This window comes from Mustelus asterias, chromosome 12 (genome assembly GCF_964213995.1).
Source record: "Mustelus asterias chromosome 12, sMusAst1.hap1.1, whole genome shotgun sequence".
NCBI lineage: Eukaryota > Metazoa > Chordata > Chondrichthyes > Carcharhiniformes > Triakidae > Mustelus > Mustelus asterias.
In genome coordinates, this window is record NC_135812.1 from 65,393,487 (window position 1) to 65,413,362 (window position 19,876).

At 49.6% G+C, this 19,876-nt stretch overlaps 1 protein-coding gene across 1 annotated transcript in view; it reads left to right on the top strand.

Moving 5' to 3' along the window:
- glp2r (glucagon-like peptide 2 receptor) overlaps nt 1–17,252 on the top strand; it is an 80,407-nt gene extending 63,155 nt beyond the window's left edge. Inside the window, exon 13 of the mRNA XM_078225976.1 lies at nt 15,565–17,252. Within this exon, the coding sequence (XP_078082102.1) occupies nt 15,565–15,864 (300 nt within the window). The 3' untranslated portion in view covers nt 15,865–17,252. The remainder of the gene's footprint in view (nt 1–15,564) is intronic.
- The last annotated feature ends 2,624 nt before the right edge of the window (nt 17,253–19,876 follow it).

The following is a 19,876-nucleotide window of genomic DNA, read 5'->3' on the forward strand; positions in this document are numbered from 1 at the left end:
GCTGCCTTGCTGTAAGAAAGTCTCCAGGATAATGGAGCGCTCTTTGCGATGACAATATCTGTGTTCTTTAACGGTGAACCCGGAATATTCCAGAGTTGATTCTTGATCGGTGCTAAGCCAGCTGACCTCGGAAGAGATGGTAGGCTTGGCCTTAGCACCCTGGGTCAAGAAGAGGGAAATGAATCAGTAATTGGTGCAACAACACAGGGGTGGATTTACCATAAAACACACTGTGCAGTAAGAGAGGCCCCCAAACAACAGGAGGTGGGGGGAGAAGAGCAAAATGATGAGTGAACACGGATCTGTTGGAAGTGCCATCTTTCAGTTGAGATGCTAAAGTCTTTCAAGTTTGTTTCCTTCTTTATTCAGTTCTTTGTGGGGTTATGAGGATAAGGCCTGGGTGGGATTTTGGTCAGTGCAGACTTGATGGGCCGAATGGTCTCCTTCTGCACTGTACGGATTCTATGATTCTATGAACTTCAGTGTTCTTTGTGATGGCTTGCGCTCTTTACATTGCCCGTGGTTATTTTTTCATATTCGCGCCCTTGTCCTTATCTTTCCTCTATTTTCCCTGAAGTGCTGTTGGAAGGAGTTGCTGCCTTGTGACTTCAAAATGTCAGATGTGGTATTGGATTGTGTCCAGGGGTAGGGAACGGTCTTCCGAGGGTGGGGGTGGGTGTGTGAGCATGGATGAAACTGGGCACAGGGCCCCACTAACTGTAAAGCCAGCACTGCTCCAGACACAAGAGCTTCAAAACATTCAGCAGAACTGAGGCTTTTCTTCAGGTTTTGAAATATTTTCTGGACACACTGTGGATAGGCCAGAAGTTGTGCTTGTCTGATAATGCACCAAGTGGCACAAATATATTATCAGTATTGGATTCCTGTGTTTATTTACTGATTTTAATGCAAACCACACAGTACATTTTCACAGGGCTTTTACTGTCAGCAATTTCTGTCTAGGAGCAAAATAAAGCTGGATTTATGTGTTGGTATGTGAGTGTGTCAGCGTGCCTGCCTGCTTCGCTCCCTCTGTCCATCATTCTGGGCTTCTTTGTATTTGTCTGCATCTCCTGTGTAAGAGCTCCCTCTGGAGGACCCAGCTGATTACATCCCATAAACCTACGCCTTTGTCATGGGTAGACTATCACTGTAAGAAGTTTAACAACACCAGGTTAAAGTCCAACAGGTTTATTTGGTAGCAAAAGCCACACAAGCTTTCGGAGCTCTAAGCCCCTTCTTCAGGTGAGTGGGAATTCTGTTCACAAACAGAGCTTATAAAGACACAGACTCAATTTACATGAATAATGGTTGGAATGCGAATACTTACAACTAATCAAGTCTTTAAGAAACAAAACAATGTGAGTGGAGAGAGCATCAAGACAGGCTAAAAAGATGTGTATTGTCTCCAGACAAGACAGCCAGCATAGACTATCACTGACAGTGGCGAGCATCGCCACCTGTTCATTCCATGCCCACAAACGTCCTTTGGGATTTCAATCAGCCTGCCCTCTGATACTACCACTTTCAGATAGCTTCACGACTTCACTCACTCTCCACGCCTGCCTCCGAACTCTACCGAGGTCAACTTCATGCTGCCATGGGACCTTTGACTTTAACTCCCACCAATGATGTTTAAAATAGAATCAAATTAACATTTAAATAAATTACGTGGCCCCGCGCCGATTTCTGATGTGGACACCAAAACTCTGGCTGCTGGAGACTGGCGGAGGCCGTGAACACTCAGCAGGGTGCCCGCAAAATGGCCTCCGCTTGACTCTCCTGGCCTGCTGTGCCACAGAAACAGCGCAATGGGTGGGGAGAATCACCCCCCAACATATTATGAAACTGTGCCCCCTAGTTCTAGACTCCCCCTTGTGGGGAGACATCCTCTCAGCACTGACCCTTTCAAACATCCCTCCCAGAATCTTAACACAATAACAGAATTGTCACAGCGTAGAAGGAGGCTATTTGGCCCATCATGCTTGCACCAGCTTTCCAATTCAGCAACTTAACTGGTGTCGTTCTGAAGTTAATTCCAAATGTTGGAATTGATCCCCACATCTGGAATTGAACAGTTGGAGAAGGCAATGGCCAAGTGGAATTATCGCTAGACTATTAATCCAGGAACTAAGCTAATGTTCTGGGGACCCGGGTTTGAATCCCACCTCGGCAAATGGTGGAATCTGAATTCAATAATAACAATCAGAATTAGGAATCTACTGATGACCGTGAAATCACTGTCAATTGTCCGAAAAACCCATCTGGTTCACTAATGTCTTTTAGGGAAGAAAATCTGCTACCCTTACCTGGTCAGGCCTACATGTGACTCCAAAGCCACAGCAATGTGGTTGACTCTCAACTGCCCTCTGAACAAGGGCAACTAGGGATGGGAATAAATGCTGACCAGCCAGTGACACCCGTGTCCCACGAATGAAAAGAAACGTGCTGTTCGCACACTTCTGCACCACTGTCTATCCATCGAGCCAACTGTGCTAACTGACCCCACCATTATCACTAGTTTCCCCCAACGATCTTTCCTTAGCTCACCACTATAAATTATACACATACAGTCCTTGGGTAAAATCAGCCAAAAATACAGCATCAGTTTTCACACACACATTGACGACAGCTAATGCCTCAACAGCCTCCACTGTTGCTAAATAATCAGACTGCTTATCCAACATCCAGTCAGGATGAGCAGAAATTTAATATAAGGAAGACCCAAGTCACTTTCTTCAGATCCACTCAAAAACTCCATTCCTTGTTCACTGATGGGGTGGCACAGTGGTTAGCACTGCTGCCTCACAGCACCAGGGACCCGGGTTCGATTCCCAGCTTGGGTCACTGTCTGTGCGGAATCTGCACATTCTCCCCGTGTCTGCATGGGTTTCCTCCGGTTGCTGCCGTTTCCTCCCACAGTCTGACAGACGTGCTGGTTAGGTGCATTGGCCATGCTAAATTCTCCCTCAATGTACCCGAACAGGCGACAGAGTGTGGCGACTAGGGGATTTTCACAGTAACTTCATTGCAATCTTAATGTAAGCCTACTTGTGACACTAATTAATAAACTTAAAAACTAAACCTAAAACCATCCTTCTCCCAAGCAACTCCCAATCCAAGGCTGAATCAGATTATTTGCAAACTTGGTGTTATATTGGAGTTGAACCTCCGCCACACGTCCGTGCCATCACTAAGATCACCTATTTCCACTCCCATAACAGTGCCTTGTTCCTGTTCATCTCATCTGCTGCTGAAATTCTCCCCCTTGCTTCTGTTACCTCTTCACTTGACACACTCCTAGCCAAGCTCAAATGTTCCTTTACCCTTTGTAAACTTGAAGTCATCCAAAACCCCGCTGCCCCTGTCCTAATTCGCACCAAGTCCCATTCACCTCTGTACTCCCTGACTCAGTGGCTCCCAGTTAAGCTTTTCGCATCTGTGTTTTCAAATCCATCCATGACCTTTCCCTCTCTATCTCTGTAATCTCCTCCCGCAACACAGCCCTCCCAGATATCTGAGCTCCTTATAAGTTCATAAGTTCATAAGATATAGGAGCTGAATTAGGCCATTCAGCCCATCGAGTCCACTCTGCCACTCGATCATGGCTGATATGCTCCTCATCCACATTTTCCTGCCTCTCCCCATAACCCTTCAACCCATTACCAATTAAAAATCTGTCTAACTCCTCCTTAAATTTACTCACTGTCCCAGCATCCACAACACTTTGCGGTAGTGAATTCGACAGATTCACAACCCTTGTAAGAAGGAGGGGACGATTCTTCCAAAAGTGCTGAATTGTGAGAAAACTGTTCTCGATCATGACTGTTTTTTCAGTGCAACTTCAGACCCAAATCTCCGCACTCTGTGCACTGCAGAGGTCACAATCGTGAATATCATTAAAAGCTCAGGGGGCGGGGCCTATTCGTACCAAAGAGCCCGAAATCAGCGGGATGAGCGGGAACCTGCACATGCGCGCATCACTGGGAGATCGCTGAAAATACCTCCCAGCATCCAAATCACTGCCATCCAACCCTCACAGACGTCGCTGGCCTCATCGCTGGCCCCCACAACACCCCCACACACATTGCTGGCCTCATCGCGGGCCCCCACAACCACCCGCACCCCCAAACACACACATCGCTGGCCTCATCGCTGGCCCCCACAACCCCCCCCACACACATCGCTGGCCCTACAACAGCCCCACACACATTGCTGGCTTCATTGCTGGCCCCGACAACCCCTCCACACACATCGCTGGCTCCTACAACCCCCCCCCACAGACATTGCTGGCCTCCACAATCCCCATATACTCATCACTGGCCCCCCCTCCCCCATACAGTCATCGCTGGCCCCTTCCCCCTATAGACATCACTGGCCCCCCCCTCCCCCAGACAGACATCGCTGCCACCCTCCCTCCCGTCTCCCCCCACACACAGACATGGCTGCCCGCTCACCCCATGCCCCCTTGGATCTGGATAATGGGGTACCCAATCCCTCCATCCCTTGAACATACAGTCCTCACTGCTGGCCTGCAGAGAACTAGCGTTGTGCTGACATGCACAACCCTACCTTGTGATCATTCCCGCTGTTGAATGGGAGCCTTGAGTCTTGCACCCCCCTGGACACAGCAGCTTATTGAATGGCAGCCAACTAGCACCCCGAGAGATGCATGACACTCAACTGAATGCAGCCTTCAAAATTTCTCACAAGTATTTGACTGGCCACACTCACTGCACCTGCACTCTCCTAATAAGCCTGAGCTGGATATAAGCTGCAGGAATGTACACACAGTCAGTCACGCCACAAAGATGTCGACTCATAAACCTGACCCAGATTCACAGAGGCCGACCAGGAGCACCCGCGAGATGCCGTGGAGGAGAGGCATGAGCAGATCTTCCCCAGCCAGGGCCCTCACCCAAGGTGGCTGCATGGGCCTCGTTGTAGTGGGTCTCCACCTCGGTCTGGGGCCTCCACACAGGCGTCATCAGCCATGACCTTAGCAGGTAGCCCTTGTCACCCAGGAGCCATCCCGTGAGCCTGGGCTGGTCTTCAAAGAGCCCAGGGATGTCCGACTGCCTGAGCACAAAGTTGTCATGGACACTCCCTGGGTGATGTGCACCTGCCACGGCATTGTGGGAAGAGGTGGCAGAAGCAGTGAATGCCTGGAGCCTGATACCGCGCCCTGGCCAGCAGTGTCGGAAAAAACTGTACGACCTTCTTCGAGCAGCAAGGGTGAGTGAGCATCCCACTTGGAACCCCGCACATGCTGGGCACAGATCTCCAACCCTGCTTAGACGCCTGAAGGCCATGCAACAAGTTACCCTTCCCCCAGGAACAGAATCTAACCCCTCAACGAGCACTCTTCAGAGGTGACCGCTTTCCCCGAAACTGCCAACACAACGCCCGAGACACAGGCACACATTGTGCACCATGCACTGCAATATGTTAATGCTTGCTATCCACCTAATGTTCCCACAGGAAAAGAACATCCACAATGTATGTGAGACGACACAGACTGGTGGTGGTGTGCCTGACCTGCGGCAGCTGACCAGCATGGAGGAGCGTGCCATGGAGCTGGCAGGGGGTGATGGGCCATCCTGAACGGCCACCAACAGCCAGGTCAGCGCCCAGCATGCAAGTGAGCAGAAGTGCACCCTCAACCTAGATCCTCCTCGAAGTAAATTTGATGCTTCATAGAATGTTTTGCCTCCCTCCCCCTAATATGTGTTCTTTATTGCAACTCTGGATCCAGAGGAACCCAGCCCTTCGGGTTTTGCCGCCACCCCTGCTGCTCTGGAGCAAACTACCCACGACCACTTGGATGACACCTCAGTAGGTGGCACTGAGGAATCCTCCGAGGGCAGCACCACTGAAGCGGCACCAGCATGTACCACACAACCCACCAACACAGAGACGATCACCGTGGCGGGTACCTTTAGTGTTGAGGCTTCTGGGTTACGAACTGGTGAGCACATCACACGACGCTGATGCACATCGGGTAGAGGCGGGCACATCCGAGGGCTCGGGCACGCAGAAGTCTGCTGGAGGCCAGGATTCAGCTGTCCCCATGCCAGCTTCTGGGCCTCTGGGTTTGGTCCTCCCAAGGCTGGTGGAGATGCATCAGGAAACCCGGGGAGTTGTGGAAGGGCTGTCAGCCACCATGCTGCAACTGCAAGGCTGTTTAGGGGCGTCCAACAGAGTGCTGTTGCAGGAGGTGGTGCCGACACAGCGTGAGACCCAGGCCAACACTGCAAGGGTAGTGACCGCAGGGGTCTGTCCTCATGGTCCAGGTCATCCTGGAGACACAACGGGCCACAGGCGAGTGTGTTTCCAGCATCCAGGAGGCACAGCGTTCAATGGCCATGGGTGTCGGGGGCATGTGGGAGACACTGCTGGCCATGACTGGGACTCTCGCTGACATTCTGAAGAGACAGCAGGCCATGGCTGCGAGCCTCGACAACTTAGCCCAGGCTCAGAGGGCTACTGCTGAAGGGCTCCAGAGCCTGGCTCACTCACAGAATGCTGTAGCGGAGGGGCTCCAGAGCTTGGCCCAGTCTCAGAGGGTCAGGGCTGAGGGATCACAAATCATGGGGCAGACGCATCTTGGCCTCCAGGAGTGGCAGAGCCAGGTGACGCCGGAGCTTCTGAAGCTCAGTCCAGCTAATCTGGCGTCCCATGGAATGTCCCTAGGGCCTCTGGGCATCCGAAGTGAGGAGGAAGGGCTTGAGGCCATGCCAGGGTCTTCCACCCAGGAGATCCCGGACGTCCCGAGACCTTCCGATTCCCCCCTTCCTCACACCAGGGCATCTCAGGGCAAGCGAGATGAACAGGGTGGCACCGAAACAGTGCCATCCGTAAGTCAGCCGGGGCCCTCCAGGTCCCGGCCACCCAGGGGACATCTGCCAAAGGCATAACAGGCAACGGGGCATGCATCACAGCTGGACACCTCCACCTCCGATGTGCATCCTGGAAGAAGCAGTGGACAGCACAGTTAGAAAGTCTTAGTTCATTAAGAGGGCACAGGTGAAGGTCAGCATTAGTCAGGATTTATTAATCAATAATGTCAAGAAACAATAAACTGTTAATTGCACCTCACTGCTGTAATTAATGTGTCTCTGATTCCACCCCCCCCCCCCCCCCGCTCCCCCCCCCCCCCCCCCCCCCCGCCAACCTCCCCCAGAGGTGAGTGTTCCCGATTCACAAACATAGACGTGCTGTCTGTTGAGCCTTGCAGACTCAGCCTATGTTACAGAGTGTCTGCCCCACCTTCTCCAACATCCAGACCCTTGGTGCAAGTGCCCCCCCCCCCCCCCCCCACTCCACCCCCAACATTGCCAAAAAACATGTGTCCCCAACCCTTACAGATACGTGGGCCTGGGTGGCAGCGTGCATTCGGAGAACAGGTAGGAGTCAGACTTGAATGGCACCAGGGGCAGGATCCCAGTCTGCACAACAGCGAGTCCTCATCATCCTCCAGCCTTCAAACAAGACTCACAACCATTGCCAGCCCAGGCACATGAACAGGTTTGGATGTTTCTGAGGGATAGGATAGTGGGATGATAGGAGCAGGGGAAGGGTGATGTGGTGGTTTGAGGGCCCCGGTCGGTTTGGAGAGGGAATAGCGGCTGCACCTGCTCCTGGGGTGTGGCGGATGTGTGTTGGTTGCACCCCCTCACTGCACAGCACCAGCTGGGTGAAGCAGGCTGCAATCAAGGTGTCCCTCGCTGCCCTTCCCTGCCGGACACCTGCCATCGCCGCCCGCCCTCTTTCCTCCGGCTCTTCATGTGGTGGGACGTCCACCTCGCCCCCTCGCTGCTGCTCCTCCTCCTCCTACTCCAGCTGGTCTCCCCGCTGCTGGGCGATGTTTTGCAGAGCGCTCCAAACAATGATGATGCGTGAAGCACGCACAGGGTCATACTGGAGGGCCCCCCGATCCACCCCCAGAGTGGTCCAAGCAGCGGAACCGCATCTTCAGCAGGCCGATCCACCACTCAACGACGGACCGTTTGGCTGCATGGGCCTCGTTGTAGTGGGTCTCCGCCTCGGTCTGGGGCCTCCACACAGGCGTCATCAGCCATGACCTTAGCGGGTAACCCTTGTCACCCAGGAGCCATCCCGGGAGCCTGGCCTGGTCTTCAAAGAGCCCAGGGATGTCCGACTGCCGGATCACAAAGCTGTCATGGACAGTCCCTGGGTGGCGTGCATCGACCTGCATGATCCTCATTTGATGGTCGCAGGCAATTTGGACATTCAGGGAGTGGAACCCCTTCCGGTTCACAAATTGCTGCGGCCCTGCATGGGGGGCCCGCAAGGCGATGTGCGTCCCATCCACTGCGCCCTGCACATTGGGAATCCCGGTGATGGAAGTGAAGCTGAGAGCCCGGGCCTCCTGCTGTGCACGGCCCACATCGAAATTAATGAACTGTCCTGCCCAGGCATACAGGGCGCCTGTGACCTGCTGCACACATCTGTGCACGGAGGCCTGGGAGATCCCAGCTAGGTCACCACTGGGTGCCTGGAATGTTCCGCATATACAGAAATTGAGGGCCGCTGTCACCTTCACGTCCTCAGGGAGCGGATGGCCGCCCCTCTCCTGAGGTGCCAGGTGTGAGAACACCTCACAAATATGTTGCACCATGATCTTGGACAGGCATAGCCGGCGACGGCACATCTCCTCCAAGAGGGCCTTGAAGGAATTGCAGGGTCTGTACCTCCTTGGCCTCGACACCCTCCGCATTCCGTGCACTCTCTCGGGAACCTGCTCACCCACTTCCTAGCCCTTGGCGGCAGCTCCCTGCCCTCCTTCCTGAGGGTCTGGTGGTGGCTGCTCCTGCGGTGGTCTCCCCATGCCCGCCACCTCCTGAGCCACCTCCTCCTCCTCCTCTTCCGCCCCTGCTGCCACCAACATGGCAGCTCCAGATCGAGCAAACTGAGATCCATCTGCACAGTGGGATTTGGAAAGAGCATAGAATGACAGATTATTCTCATTGGCTACATAGACCCAGCAACACCCCAATCCCTCACTTGGGCCAGTACCCCCACTAGTGAGAGCTGGCAACCCCACACAACCCATGGTGCCATGCATGGCCCGATTAGGGTTGTGTGAGTTCCCATCATGACAAATTCTGGCACAGATTATGCAGGTCGGTGTGCAGCTGTGGGCAATGCGCACCCTTGAGCCATTGCTATGTGTGTAACTGCAGCATCTGTTACAGGCATTTGTTGCTGGTCCGTGTCACAGGGCAGGGACAGACTGCAAAGCAGCATCAAATGTGTGCCCAGTGACAGCAGATTCCATGCAGTCCATGTCTGAACCTCTGCACCCTGACCTGGAGCAGCAGCTGCTTCATCTGGTTAGGCCTCAGTCAGCACATGGTGCACTCTTCCCCACCCCGGAACACCAGCACTCAGTCGAGTTCCTGACCACACCCCGCGACAAGACAATGCCACTGCAAAGTGCCCTGGAGGGAAAGGGTGAGCGGGACTCCTTGATGGGGCCTCACACACTGCGCTATAGCGCTGCCCTGGAGGGGAAGGGTGAATGGGACTCCTTCATGGAACCTCACCCAGAGAGCTGTGAGAAAATAGAAGCCCCCGCCCCCCCCCCCTCAACCCCAGATATCACTGGTCAATGGGCCAACACCTGAAGCCACAGGAGGAAGGCCACCAGGCATCTCCAGGGCCTGCCTGCAACATCCCCCATGCTCCGCTAGCAGCACTTACCTCCAGTTCAAGGCTGCCTCGCCAGGTTGAGACTTTTACATATCTACTCTGATTCGCGCCAAAGTTACATCACGACAAAGAGGTGGGAGATGCAGACGTGGGCGAAGATTGCCATGTTGATCCCGATAATGGCATGATAAGGTATGTAAAGTCATGCAAATCAGCAGCCCGCCGGTTTTCTGCGCATTCCCGGCGGTGCCATTTTTCTCCAGTTGGGAGATGTGAGCGGGTCGTATAAGCTGGCGGGAACCTACAAAATGGCCGACACACGCATCTCCCAGCCCGACCCGTCAGAAATGTTGCAGGTCGCAATGGAAGAATCGGGCCCGTAGTTTCTCCTCAACTCTGTTTTAAATTTGCTACCCCTTATCCTAAGACTATGACCTCTCATCCTAGAATGCCCCACAAGAGGAAACATCCATTCCGCATCTACTTTATCCATACCTTTTATTATTCCTGACCTCTTCAGCATTTTCTTCTTTTTTATTCATTCGCGGCACATGGACGTCGCTGGCTGACCAGCATTTAATGCCCATCCCTGGTTACCCTTGAACTGAGCAGCTTGCTCGGCCATTTCAGAGGGCAGTTGAGAGGCAACCACATTGCTGTGGCTCTGGAGTCACATGTAGGCCAGGCCGGGTAAGGACGGCAGATTTCCTTCCCTCAGGGACATTAGTGAACCAGATGGGTTTTTCCTGCAATCAATTTCATGGTCATCAGTAGATTCTTAATTCCAGATATTTTTTATTGAATTCAGATTCCACAACCCAGGCCCCCAGAACGTTAGCTGAGTTTTTGGATTAATAGTCGAGTGATAATACCACTAGGTCATCGCCTTCTCTGATCTCTGATTTTAATCACCCGTCATTGGTGGCCTTCAGTTGCCAATTGGCCCTTAGGTCTGGAATTCCCTCCCTTAACCTCTTTGCCATTTTCCATCCCTTTCATTACATTAAGGATCTCATTAAAAATTACTTTGTTTACCAAACATTTGAACAGCAGCCGTACTTGACTCGGTGTGGAATTTTGTTTGGTAACTCTCCTGTGAAGTGCCTTAGTCAGTTTATTACAGGAAATGTACTGAATGAATACAAACCGTTATGAATTTTGCCCTGGTAGTTACTCTGATTGGTAAACTATTTTGGTTCAGTGCCCTTTACGGGGAAATCTGTGTGAACTTTTTATTCCCTTAACTAATCCAATTGAAGAATGATTATTTCGAGGTGCAAAGTCTGAGGGCCCGATTTTACCAAAACTTCGCACCCGTTTTTGGGCGTGAAATCGCGGTAAAGTTGGGCGTCGGGCCTATACCGCGATCTGTACCCGATTCCGAGCAGATCACGGCTTTACCGACACCCGATTCAGGCGCGGGCGGGACCCGCACCCGTATGGGGCGGCCCGACGATTTAAATGCTTTTTTTCATGCATTTAAATCGACTTAATGAACCGCGCGCCCAACCCTACTGCCAAATCCCACTTTACCATCTTCTGGCCCGTTCCGCATCCGCGCTGTAAGCGACCTGCAAAATAAAAGTCTGAAGTCGTCGCTGCAGCTTCCGAAGAGCAGGGCCAGAGCCTGCAACGGCTCTCTGTCCCAGATCATCCTCTGGTTGGGGGGGAATGGGGTGGGAGGAGGGGGGGTGGGACCCAGGTCATCCTCTGGTCGGGGTGGGCGGGACCCAGATCATCCTCTGGTCGGGGGGGGTTCCGCTGCCAGTCTGCGGCTGATTGGTGGGGGGGGAGGGGGCAGGGGGGTCTGCCACCACTCTGCGGGCGATCCCTCCTCCCCACCGGAGGAACGAATCCCTCCTGCCGGAGTGGACGTGCGGCCATGCCATCCCACAAAACCTTCAGGATGAAGCGATTCCTCGCTAAGAAGATGAAGCAGAACCGGCCGATTCCACAGTGGATCCGCATGAAAACCGGCAACAAGATCAGTTACAGGTCCAGCTTGGTCTTTCTCCGGTGTCTCCTCTTGGACATGTACTGATCTTGTTGCCGGTTTTCATGCGGATCCACTGTGGAATCGGCCGGTTCTGCTTCATCTTCTTAGCGAGGAATCGCTTCATCCTGAAGGTTTTGTGGGATGGCATGGCCGCATGTCCACTCCGGCAGGAGGGATTCGTTCCTCCGGTGGGGAGGAGGGATCGCCCGCATGGAGGCGGCGGACCCCCCTGCCCCCTCCCTCCCACCGATCGGCCGCAGACTGGCAGCGGAACCCTCCCCCAACCAGAGGATGATCAGGGTCCCACCCTCTCCTCCTCCTCCCACCACCACCCCCGCCCCCCCCACCCCCGACCAGAGGATGATCGTCAGAGAGCCGCTGTCTCCGCTTTCTGCTTTTTTTTTTCTTTCGCGTCCAGGCGCGCTCTGTCAGATTTTTTTCGAACTGCGCATGCGCAGTTCAGAGCTCCAATCAGTCCATCAGCACTAAGCCCTGCCCACAGCGCGAATCGGACCGGAGCTGGCAAAACGCGTATGGGCGCGCTGGAAAGAGGATTCCGGGCTCGGATCTATTAGACGCCCAGATTCGGCACTTAGACTCAAAATGGTAAAATCAGGCCCTGAATCTTGAATTGTCAGCCAGAACATTTCATAGAAATCATAAAAACCCTACAGTGCAGAAAGAGGCCATTCGGCCCATCGAGTCTGCACCAACCACAATCCCAGCCAGGCCCTACCCCCACATATTTACCCGCTAATCCCTCTAACCTACGCATCTCAGGACTCTAAGGGGCAATTTTTAACCTGGCCAATCAACCTAACCGCACATCTTTGGACTGTGGGAGGAAACCGGAGCACCCGGAGGACAGGACTTCTCATTGAAGTTAATTTTCAGTGCCAGAGTGGTTAATGTTAATTGTGTTTAATATATGCAGCATGCATTTACTGGGGATTCACTTGTTCTCCTATGAATAGAAACAGATCATGAACAGGCATTGGCAATGGAGAGAGTCATTCTGTCTGCCTCTCTTCCATAGCGACATCCATGCCAGGTATTAATGGAGACAGAGCACCAAGATGCTTGGCACCTTTCATGACCAGTGGGCACCGGGGTTCAGGGGGGACTAGAATGCAACATCAACCTCGAGAAATGTCACTTTATAGGAAGTTTAGCTAATCAGATTAAAGCTTTGGGGGATTTCTTTTTGTTATATATTAGTTACATCCCTTTCAAAGGGGGCATTTAGTTCCTCTTTAACGGCAACCTTCTGGTTGGATCAACAAAGCTATAAATAGGAAGAGACTGAATCTGTGATTGTTGTAATGTCCGAACTGTGTTAGGGGTTGTGAGTTTCAGCTCTTAAAGTAACCTACAACCCTTGTAAATATGTAACAGTTGTGTTAGAAGGTGCATGTTAGCTATGTGTACCTCTGTAAATAAATGCTGACAATAGTTTCTAAACATTGGCTGCAGTTCATAGAATCAAAGAATCTCTACAGTGTAGAAGAAGCCATTCAGCCCATTGAGTCCGCACCTACTCTCTGACCCTGTATTTTTTTACCCAGTCCCTCTTCCCTATCCCTGTAACACCACACATTTAGCATAGCTAATCCATCTAATCCACATATCTTTGGACTGTGGGAGGAAACCAGAGCACCCGAAGGAAACTCACGCCGATGCAGGGTGCAAACTCCACACAGATAACCCAAGGCTGGAATTGAAACAAGGTTCCTGGAGCTATGAGGCAGCAGTGCTAACCTTTGTGCCACTGTGCCACCCAATTCAATCCATCCCCACTGAGTTTCTGGAATGTAACAGTTAAAACACATCATGCTATTAGAAATGCATTGACACTGGAATGGACTTAGATGTTGGAACATTTTCTGACAGATTTACTGACTTTCTAGTTGGTAAGGGCTGCAGCTTCATACCATTGCACATATTTCAATGTCGAGATGCTGTCATAGCAAACCTTCTGGAGGAGCATATTGCAGCTCAGACAGCTACTTCCTAATTTCTGCATTTAGCTGTGCATGTGCAGCCATTGAAAGTTGCTGCCTGACCTGTACTTTGTTGTGCCTGCCACACAATCTGTTTCAACCCTTATACGGTGGACAAAGAATTGTTAGTACAGTAATATTTATTCACACACACGATTACTAATCACCCACACAATCAATACTAAGTTATCTTATAGAATACTAAAGTTCAAGTCCAATACTAGACCTTGACTTAGCTTTTGCGTGGCTGGCAAGTACCCAGGCAGGTATTGGCCTTTATCTGTGTGTTGATCTCCGTAGTCCTCTGCATAGTCTGGTCCTTCGGTCTGGTCTGATACTCTGGCTCTGATCTTCCTTCCTTCTTTGGTGTGGTGGCTCTCCTTGTACTGGTCATTGCTGGTGATGGTCACCGTTGTCGTTCGTTCATTGGGGAGAGAGAGAGATTCTTCTGTTGTGCAGCACCTTTTATATCTCGTTGGTTTTGCGCCCTTTTTAGTTATTGCCAATCAATCAATCAGGGCTTGATTACCCTGATCGATAGAGTCCAATCAGGTGCTGCCACTGGATCTCTGGGTGTGCACCCAACAGCCATGTCTGTAGGTGGTTATGGGGTTAATATGATAGAATAGAATGATAGAATCCCTACAGTACAGAAAGAGGCCATTTGGCCCATCGAGTCTGCACCGACCACAATCCCACCCAGGCCCTACCCCCATATCCCTACATATTTAACCCACTAATCCCTCTAACCAACGCATCTCAGGACACTAAGGGGCAATTTTAGCATCGCCAATCAACCTAACCCGCACATCTTTGGACTGTGGGAGGAAACCGGAGCACCCGGAGGAAACCCACGCAGACACGGGGAGAATGTACAAACTGCAGTTGTCTATGCAAAAATTTCTATGTTGCAGATTAGCAGAGGCCTATCTATACTTGGCCTATTATCAAAATAAACTTCCAGCCAAAGTGTAAAATAACTTTTAAGGTTTGCATATTCTAGGAAATCTTGGTGTTCAGCTGGGAAGACCCATTCGGATTGTAAACTATACCCATAATTGTGAATATTCAAATATTTTATTTACAATATGACAAATTCTGTTCTTTAACTCCTGTTAACAGAAGTTAGCTTTTGTTCTTTAACATTTGGGCGGGGGGGAAATCTTGAATTACTACTTTCTTCAGTTGCAAATATGAGTAAAACTCTTACTACTAAAATGTCCAGAATCTGGATGGATGAGCAGAAGGTCTAAAGGGCACAAATTAAAATGTAAAAATGAAAAAAACTAAATGTGTGCGCTCCATTTTCTTGCAAAAAGATAATTTGGGCAATTTTTGTTATCTTTGCTTACTGAATAATTTTAACCAGGCTTGAGTTCAATATTTGAAGTGTATTGTTGAAAAGGGTTAAGGTGCCCCAATGTCTGGTAAACAACCCGGTTTGACCAGCAAGTGTCCTTTGTCCTTGAGATGGCCTATATCCTGTGTATTCCAACGTCTGCAGCTGCAGCCTGGTTTACCTCTGTCCAATTTGTTTTGAGGCTGCAGCCTGCCTGTTTCAGTACTTGTCCAATTATCCCAGCATGCTCTTGCAAACTGCAATCTTAGGTGGCCCATTCGGCCACATCTTTAACAACACTGGTTGGCTCAAAATGAATGCAAAATGCAGTCTCCACTTCAGGCTAAAGTTTCCCAATTCTGTGAATGTGTGGGAAGCGTGGACTGGCAAAGGCAGCCGTACAAAGCCACGTTTTGAAATGTCATCAATGATCTTAGCATTCATGTTTAATTAAAAAAGATATTTTTATTTTTATTGATGCCTTGCTTAATTAGTTACGTCCACAATCTCAAATCAATCTCTTGTTTTGTTTTCATCGTCTATTTTTGCGGCAGGTTCAAGCAGAATTGAAAATGCGGTGGAGGTGCTGGCTGTTGGTAAATCACTTTGAATGCAACGGCTGCGTCTTTGGCAAGCACTTCAAACACCTGGGGAAATGCCCCAAACCCAGGTCCAACAGCTACATCTGCAGCAGCTCCTACTACAGCGACACCAGAACTTCGAGCATGCAACTGAGCACAGCGCCCGTGACAGAGCTGCAAGCACACCGCACCATCCCAATGGAGCAGTTCACCCAGACCAGTGTGTCGGAGAGCAGTGAGGGGGAAGCTGTTTTTGGAGAAAGCCAAATGTAAGGACCACCTGCCAGGGCCAGATCTTGACAAGCCAAGTGTAACATTAAGTACTGTAAGCTATGAAGTCCTTGAATGTAAGAAGTGCATCTGGGGGTCAACATCAAGACAGCCTGAAACGGCTTTGTGACTGACTTCCATTTTCTGCTTCAAATACTGAATATCTGATCAGATTCACTCAGAAGTCATTTTGACACCTTTTCTCTTCCAGTGATTTAGTGGGCACGACCAGTGCAGACCTGTACCTTGCAGAGAAGGAATACATCAAGCTTGATTCTTGGCCAATGCTAAGTCCACTGAAGTTAGAAAAGGTGCTACACAGAGCCCAGTGGCTATGAAGAGGAAAGATATTTAGCTATTCTTAATTGCTACCCATTCAATCCTGGAATGTGTGTGCACATGTGTGTGTGCGTGTGTGTGTGCGTGTGCACGTGTGCATGTGTCTATCTTTTTAAATTCATTTACTGGATGTGGGCACTGCTGGCTACACCAGCATTTATTTCCCATCCGTAATTGCCCCTTGGGAAGGTGGTGGTGAGCTGCCTGCTTGAACAGTCACCGTCCCTGAGTACACCCATAATGCTGTTAGGGAGGGAATTCCTGGATTTTGACCCAGCCACAGCTGGTCAGGATAGTGAGTGACTTGGAGGGGTACCTCCAAGTGGCAGTCTTCCCAGGTATCTGCTGTCCTTGTCTTTCTAGATGGTAGTGGTCATGGATTTGGAAGATGCTACCTCAGGAGCCTTGCTGAGTTCCTGAGGTGCACCTTGTAGATGGTACACATGGATGCCACTGTTCGCTGGTGGTGGAGGGGTTGATTGTTTGTGGAAGGAGTGGCAATCCTTTGTGCGTGTGTGAGCATCTGATGGGGATGCGACAGGATGCAGTGGTGATAGTCTCCTTCCAGACATACTGTTCAGACTGACAATGATCTGGTTCGAGAACAGGTCAGTGCTTTATGGAGAGGTGTCTGGGGGGAAAAAAGAAAATCCCACTGGTGTGACCCTTTCTGCCCACTCTGGGGACAACAGTAAGTTTATTTTTTGCAATATTTACCTACTTCTGGCTATGTGTCTCCTACTATTGGTTAAACACAGTAGACCAAACAGCCCCCTCTGTGCTGTATATGTCTCTGTTTGCAAGTTTCTATTGTGTCAATAGGTAAACAGTTCTGGTCTACTATTTTGGATCCAAACATTATAAGGTATCATGATGTGACTAAGCTTGTACATACTGTGCACTAAAGTAAACATTCCCCTTGCTCCCAATTTTGGGGCATCATCTATAATAGTCACTAATTTTCTGCATATTTAATATTGTAGCTGTGAACTTTTTTAAACAAAGCTTGTAGTCTTTGAATATGTCCAGACAATAAAATTTATTAAGCTGCGCAAAGAGAGTCATTTCTGCAACTTTGAACTTCCAGCTTTTGTTCGGCCTTCTGAGATGGAAATAAGAAGATTATTGCCCCGGCCGGAATCTTGCCGGCCCGCCCAACACGGGAATCAGAGCAGGCGAGGGGTGGAACATAGAAAGATCCGTTGACCTCGGGTGGGATTTTACGGTTTCAGGACAAGTGAGGCCATAAAACCTCACCCCTGGTGTCCATACAACAGATACCAAAGGAAAGTGTTCTTCACCATTGTCTAATGATGATTATGGCAGTGGTGGCTAGCATAGGAAGAAGGAAAGCAGATTACAAAGCCATCAGAGTCCTCCCTCCCTCCTTTTGCCTCAATTAAAGAGTGAATGAAAAGTCCACCACTAGTTGTGATGAAAAACAAAAAAGAACTTGCATTAATATATAACCTTCTTACATCCCTACCAAACTGCTGTAGGAAAGTCAGAACATTGGAAGGCTACTCAATCCCTCGCACCTGTTCTGCTTTTCAATTAGATTAGACCTCATCTGCATCTCAAATTGGAGGTCTGTTTATCTCAGTTGGTTGGATGGCTGGTTAGTGATGCACAGCGACACCAACAGCACGGGTTCAATTCCTGTACCGGCTGAAGTTATTCATGAAGGCCCCGCCTTCTCAACCTCATCCCTCGCCTGAGGTGTGGTGATCTTCAGGTTAAATCATCATCAGTCAGCTTTCCCGAACAAATGGGGCTATGGTGACATTTATGTCTCAAATCCATTTATCCTTATCACAATATCCTTAGCCAACAAAAATCTATCCAACTCAGTCTTGAAAGCTTTCATTGACCACCACCTTTTGAAGGAGAGAGTTTCAGATTTCTACTACCCCTGATGTGAAGTGCTTCTTAAACAGTATTGTTTAATTTTAAGGTAATGCCCCTTCATTCTAGGCTACAAAAGATTCACTTAATCTACTTATCGAATCTCATTGTTATTTGATTTGATTTATTATTATCACATATATTAGTATACAATGAAAAGTATTGTTTCTTGACAACTATACAGACAAAGCATATTTACATAGGGAAGGAAAGGACAGAGTGCAGAATGTTACAATCATAGCCAGGGTGTAGAGAAAGATCAACTTAATGCAAGGCAGGTCCATTCAAAAATCTGATGGCAGCAGCTAAGAAACTGTTTTTGAGTCGGTTGGTACGTGATCTCAGGCTTTTGTAACTTTTTTCCAATGTAAGAAGGTGAAAGAAAGTATGTCCAGGGTGCGTGGGGTCCTTAATTATGCTGGCAGTTTTTCCGAGGCAGCAGGAAGTGTAGACAGAGTCAATGGATGGGAGGCTGGTTTGAGTGATGGACTGGGCTTCATTCATGACTCTTTGTAGTTTCTTGCGGTCTTGGACAGATGAGTTTGGAGATGAGTTTCGTGGGAATAATGGCTTTGAACGCTAAGCTATAGTCTATGAATAGTAGTCTGACACAGGTGTCTTTGTTATCTTGGTGTTACAGGGTTGAGTGTAGGGCCAGGGAGATGGTGTCTGCTGTGGATCTGTTGTGGCGTTAGGCAAACTGTAGTGGATCCAGGCGGTCTGGAAGGCAGGGACTGATTTGTGCAATGACTAACCTTTTGAAGCATTTCATTATGATGGATGTCAGAGCCACCGGACAATAATCATTAAGGCACACTGCCTGGCTTTTCTTTGGTACTGGGATGATGGTTGTCTTCTTGAAGCAGGGAAGGACCTCAGATTGGTGTAAAGAGAGGTTGAAAATGTCTGCGATATCGCAGAACCCGCCCAGCTGGTCCACGCAGCACCTGAGTGCTTGTCTGAGTACCCCATCTGGGCTTTCCGTGGGTTGACTTTTGAGAAGGCTGCTCTGATGTCAGCAATGATGACCTTGGATACAGGTTTTTAACACACATTTTAAATACTTAGCTCAATATCCCTCCAATTTATTCTGCTCAGGGAAGTACACTCCTAGTCAATGCAACATGTCCTCATAATTAAATAGTTTCAGCTCTGCATCACTCTGGGGAATCGATGAATCAAAGTCCTTCCTGCTCCATAAGGATTTTGACCAAAACTCTATACAACTGAAGCATAGTTTCATAAAAACAAATTACTGCAGATGCTGGAATCTGAAACCCAAAGAGAAAATGCTGAAAATCTCGGCAGGGCTGGTAGCATCTGTAAGGAGAGAAAAGAGCTGACGTTTCGAGTCCCGATGACCCTTTTTCAAAGCTAAAAGGCATAGAAAGTGGGAGATATTTATACCGCAGGGGGGAGGGAATGAAAGATGAGTCATAGCCACAGAAACCAGGGGAAAAGACTGCTGATGACTGTCCGCAGAGAGAATAAAGTGTGTGAATGGCCAAACGGCAGAAAAGCTAAAATGAAGAGGTTGGGGGGGGGAGGAAATGGATGGGACAGAGGTAAAATTTAGAAAAGGAGAAGCAAAGAGGGAGAAAAGGTAAGGAAAGGGGGATAAAGTAGTGGGAAAGAGTGGGGGGGGGGGAAGAAAAATGAAGAAAGGCAATAAAGAAATAAAAGGTAGAGAGCAGTGAAAAATTAAATAAAATAGAATGAAAACAAAGGGGTCGAGGTGGAGTAGAGCAAATCATCTGAAGTTGTTGAATTC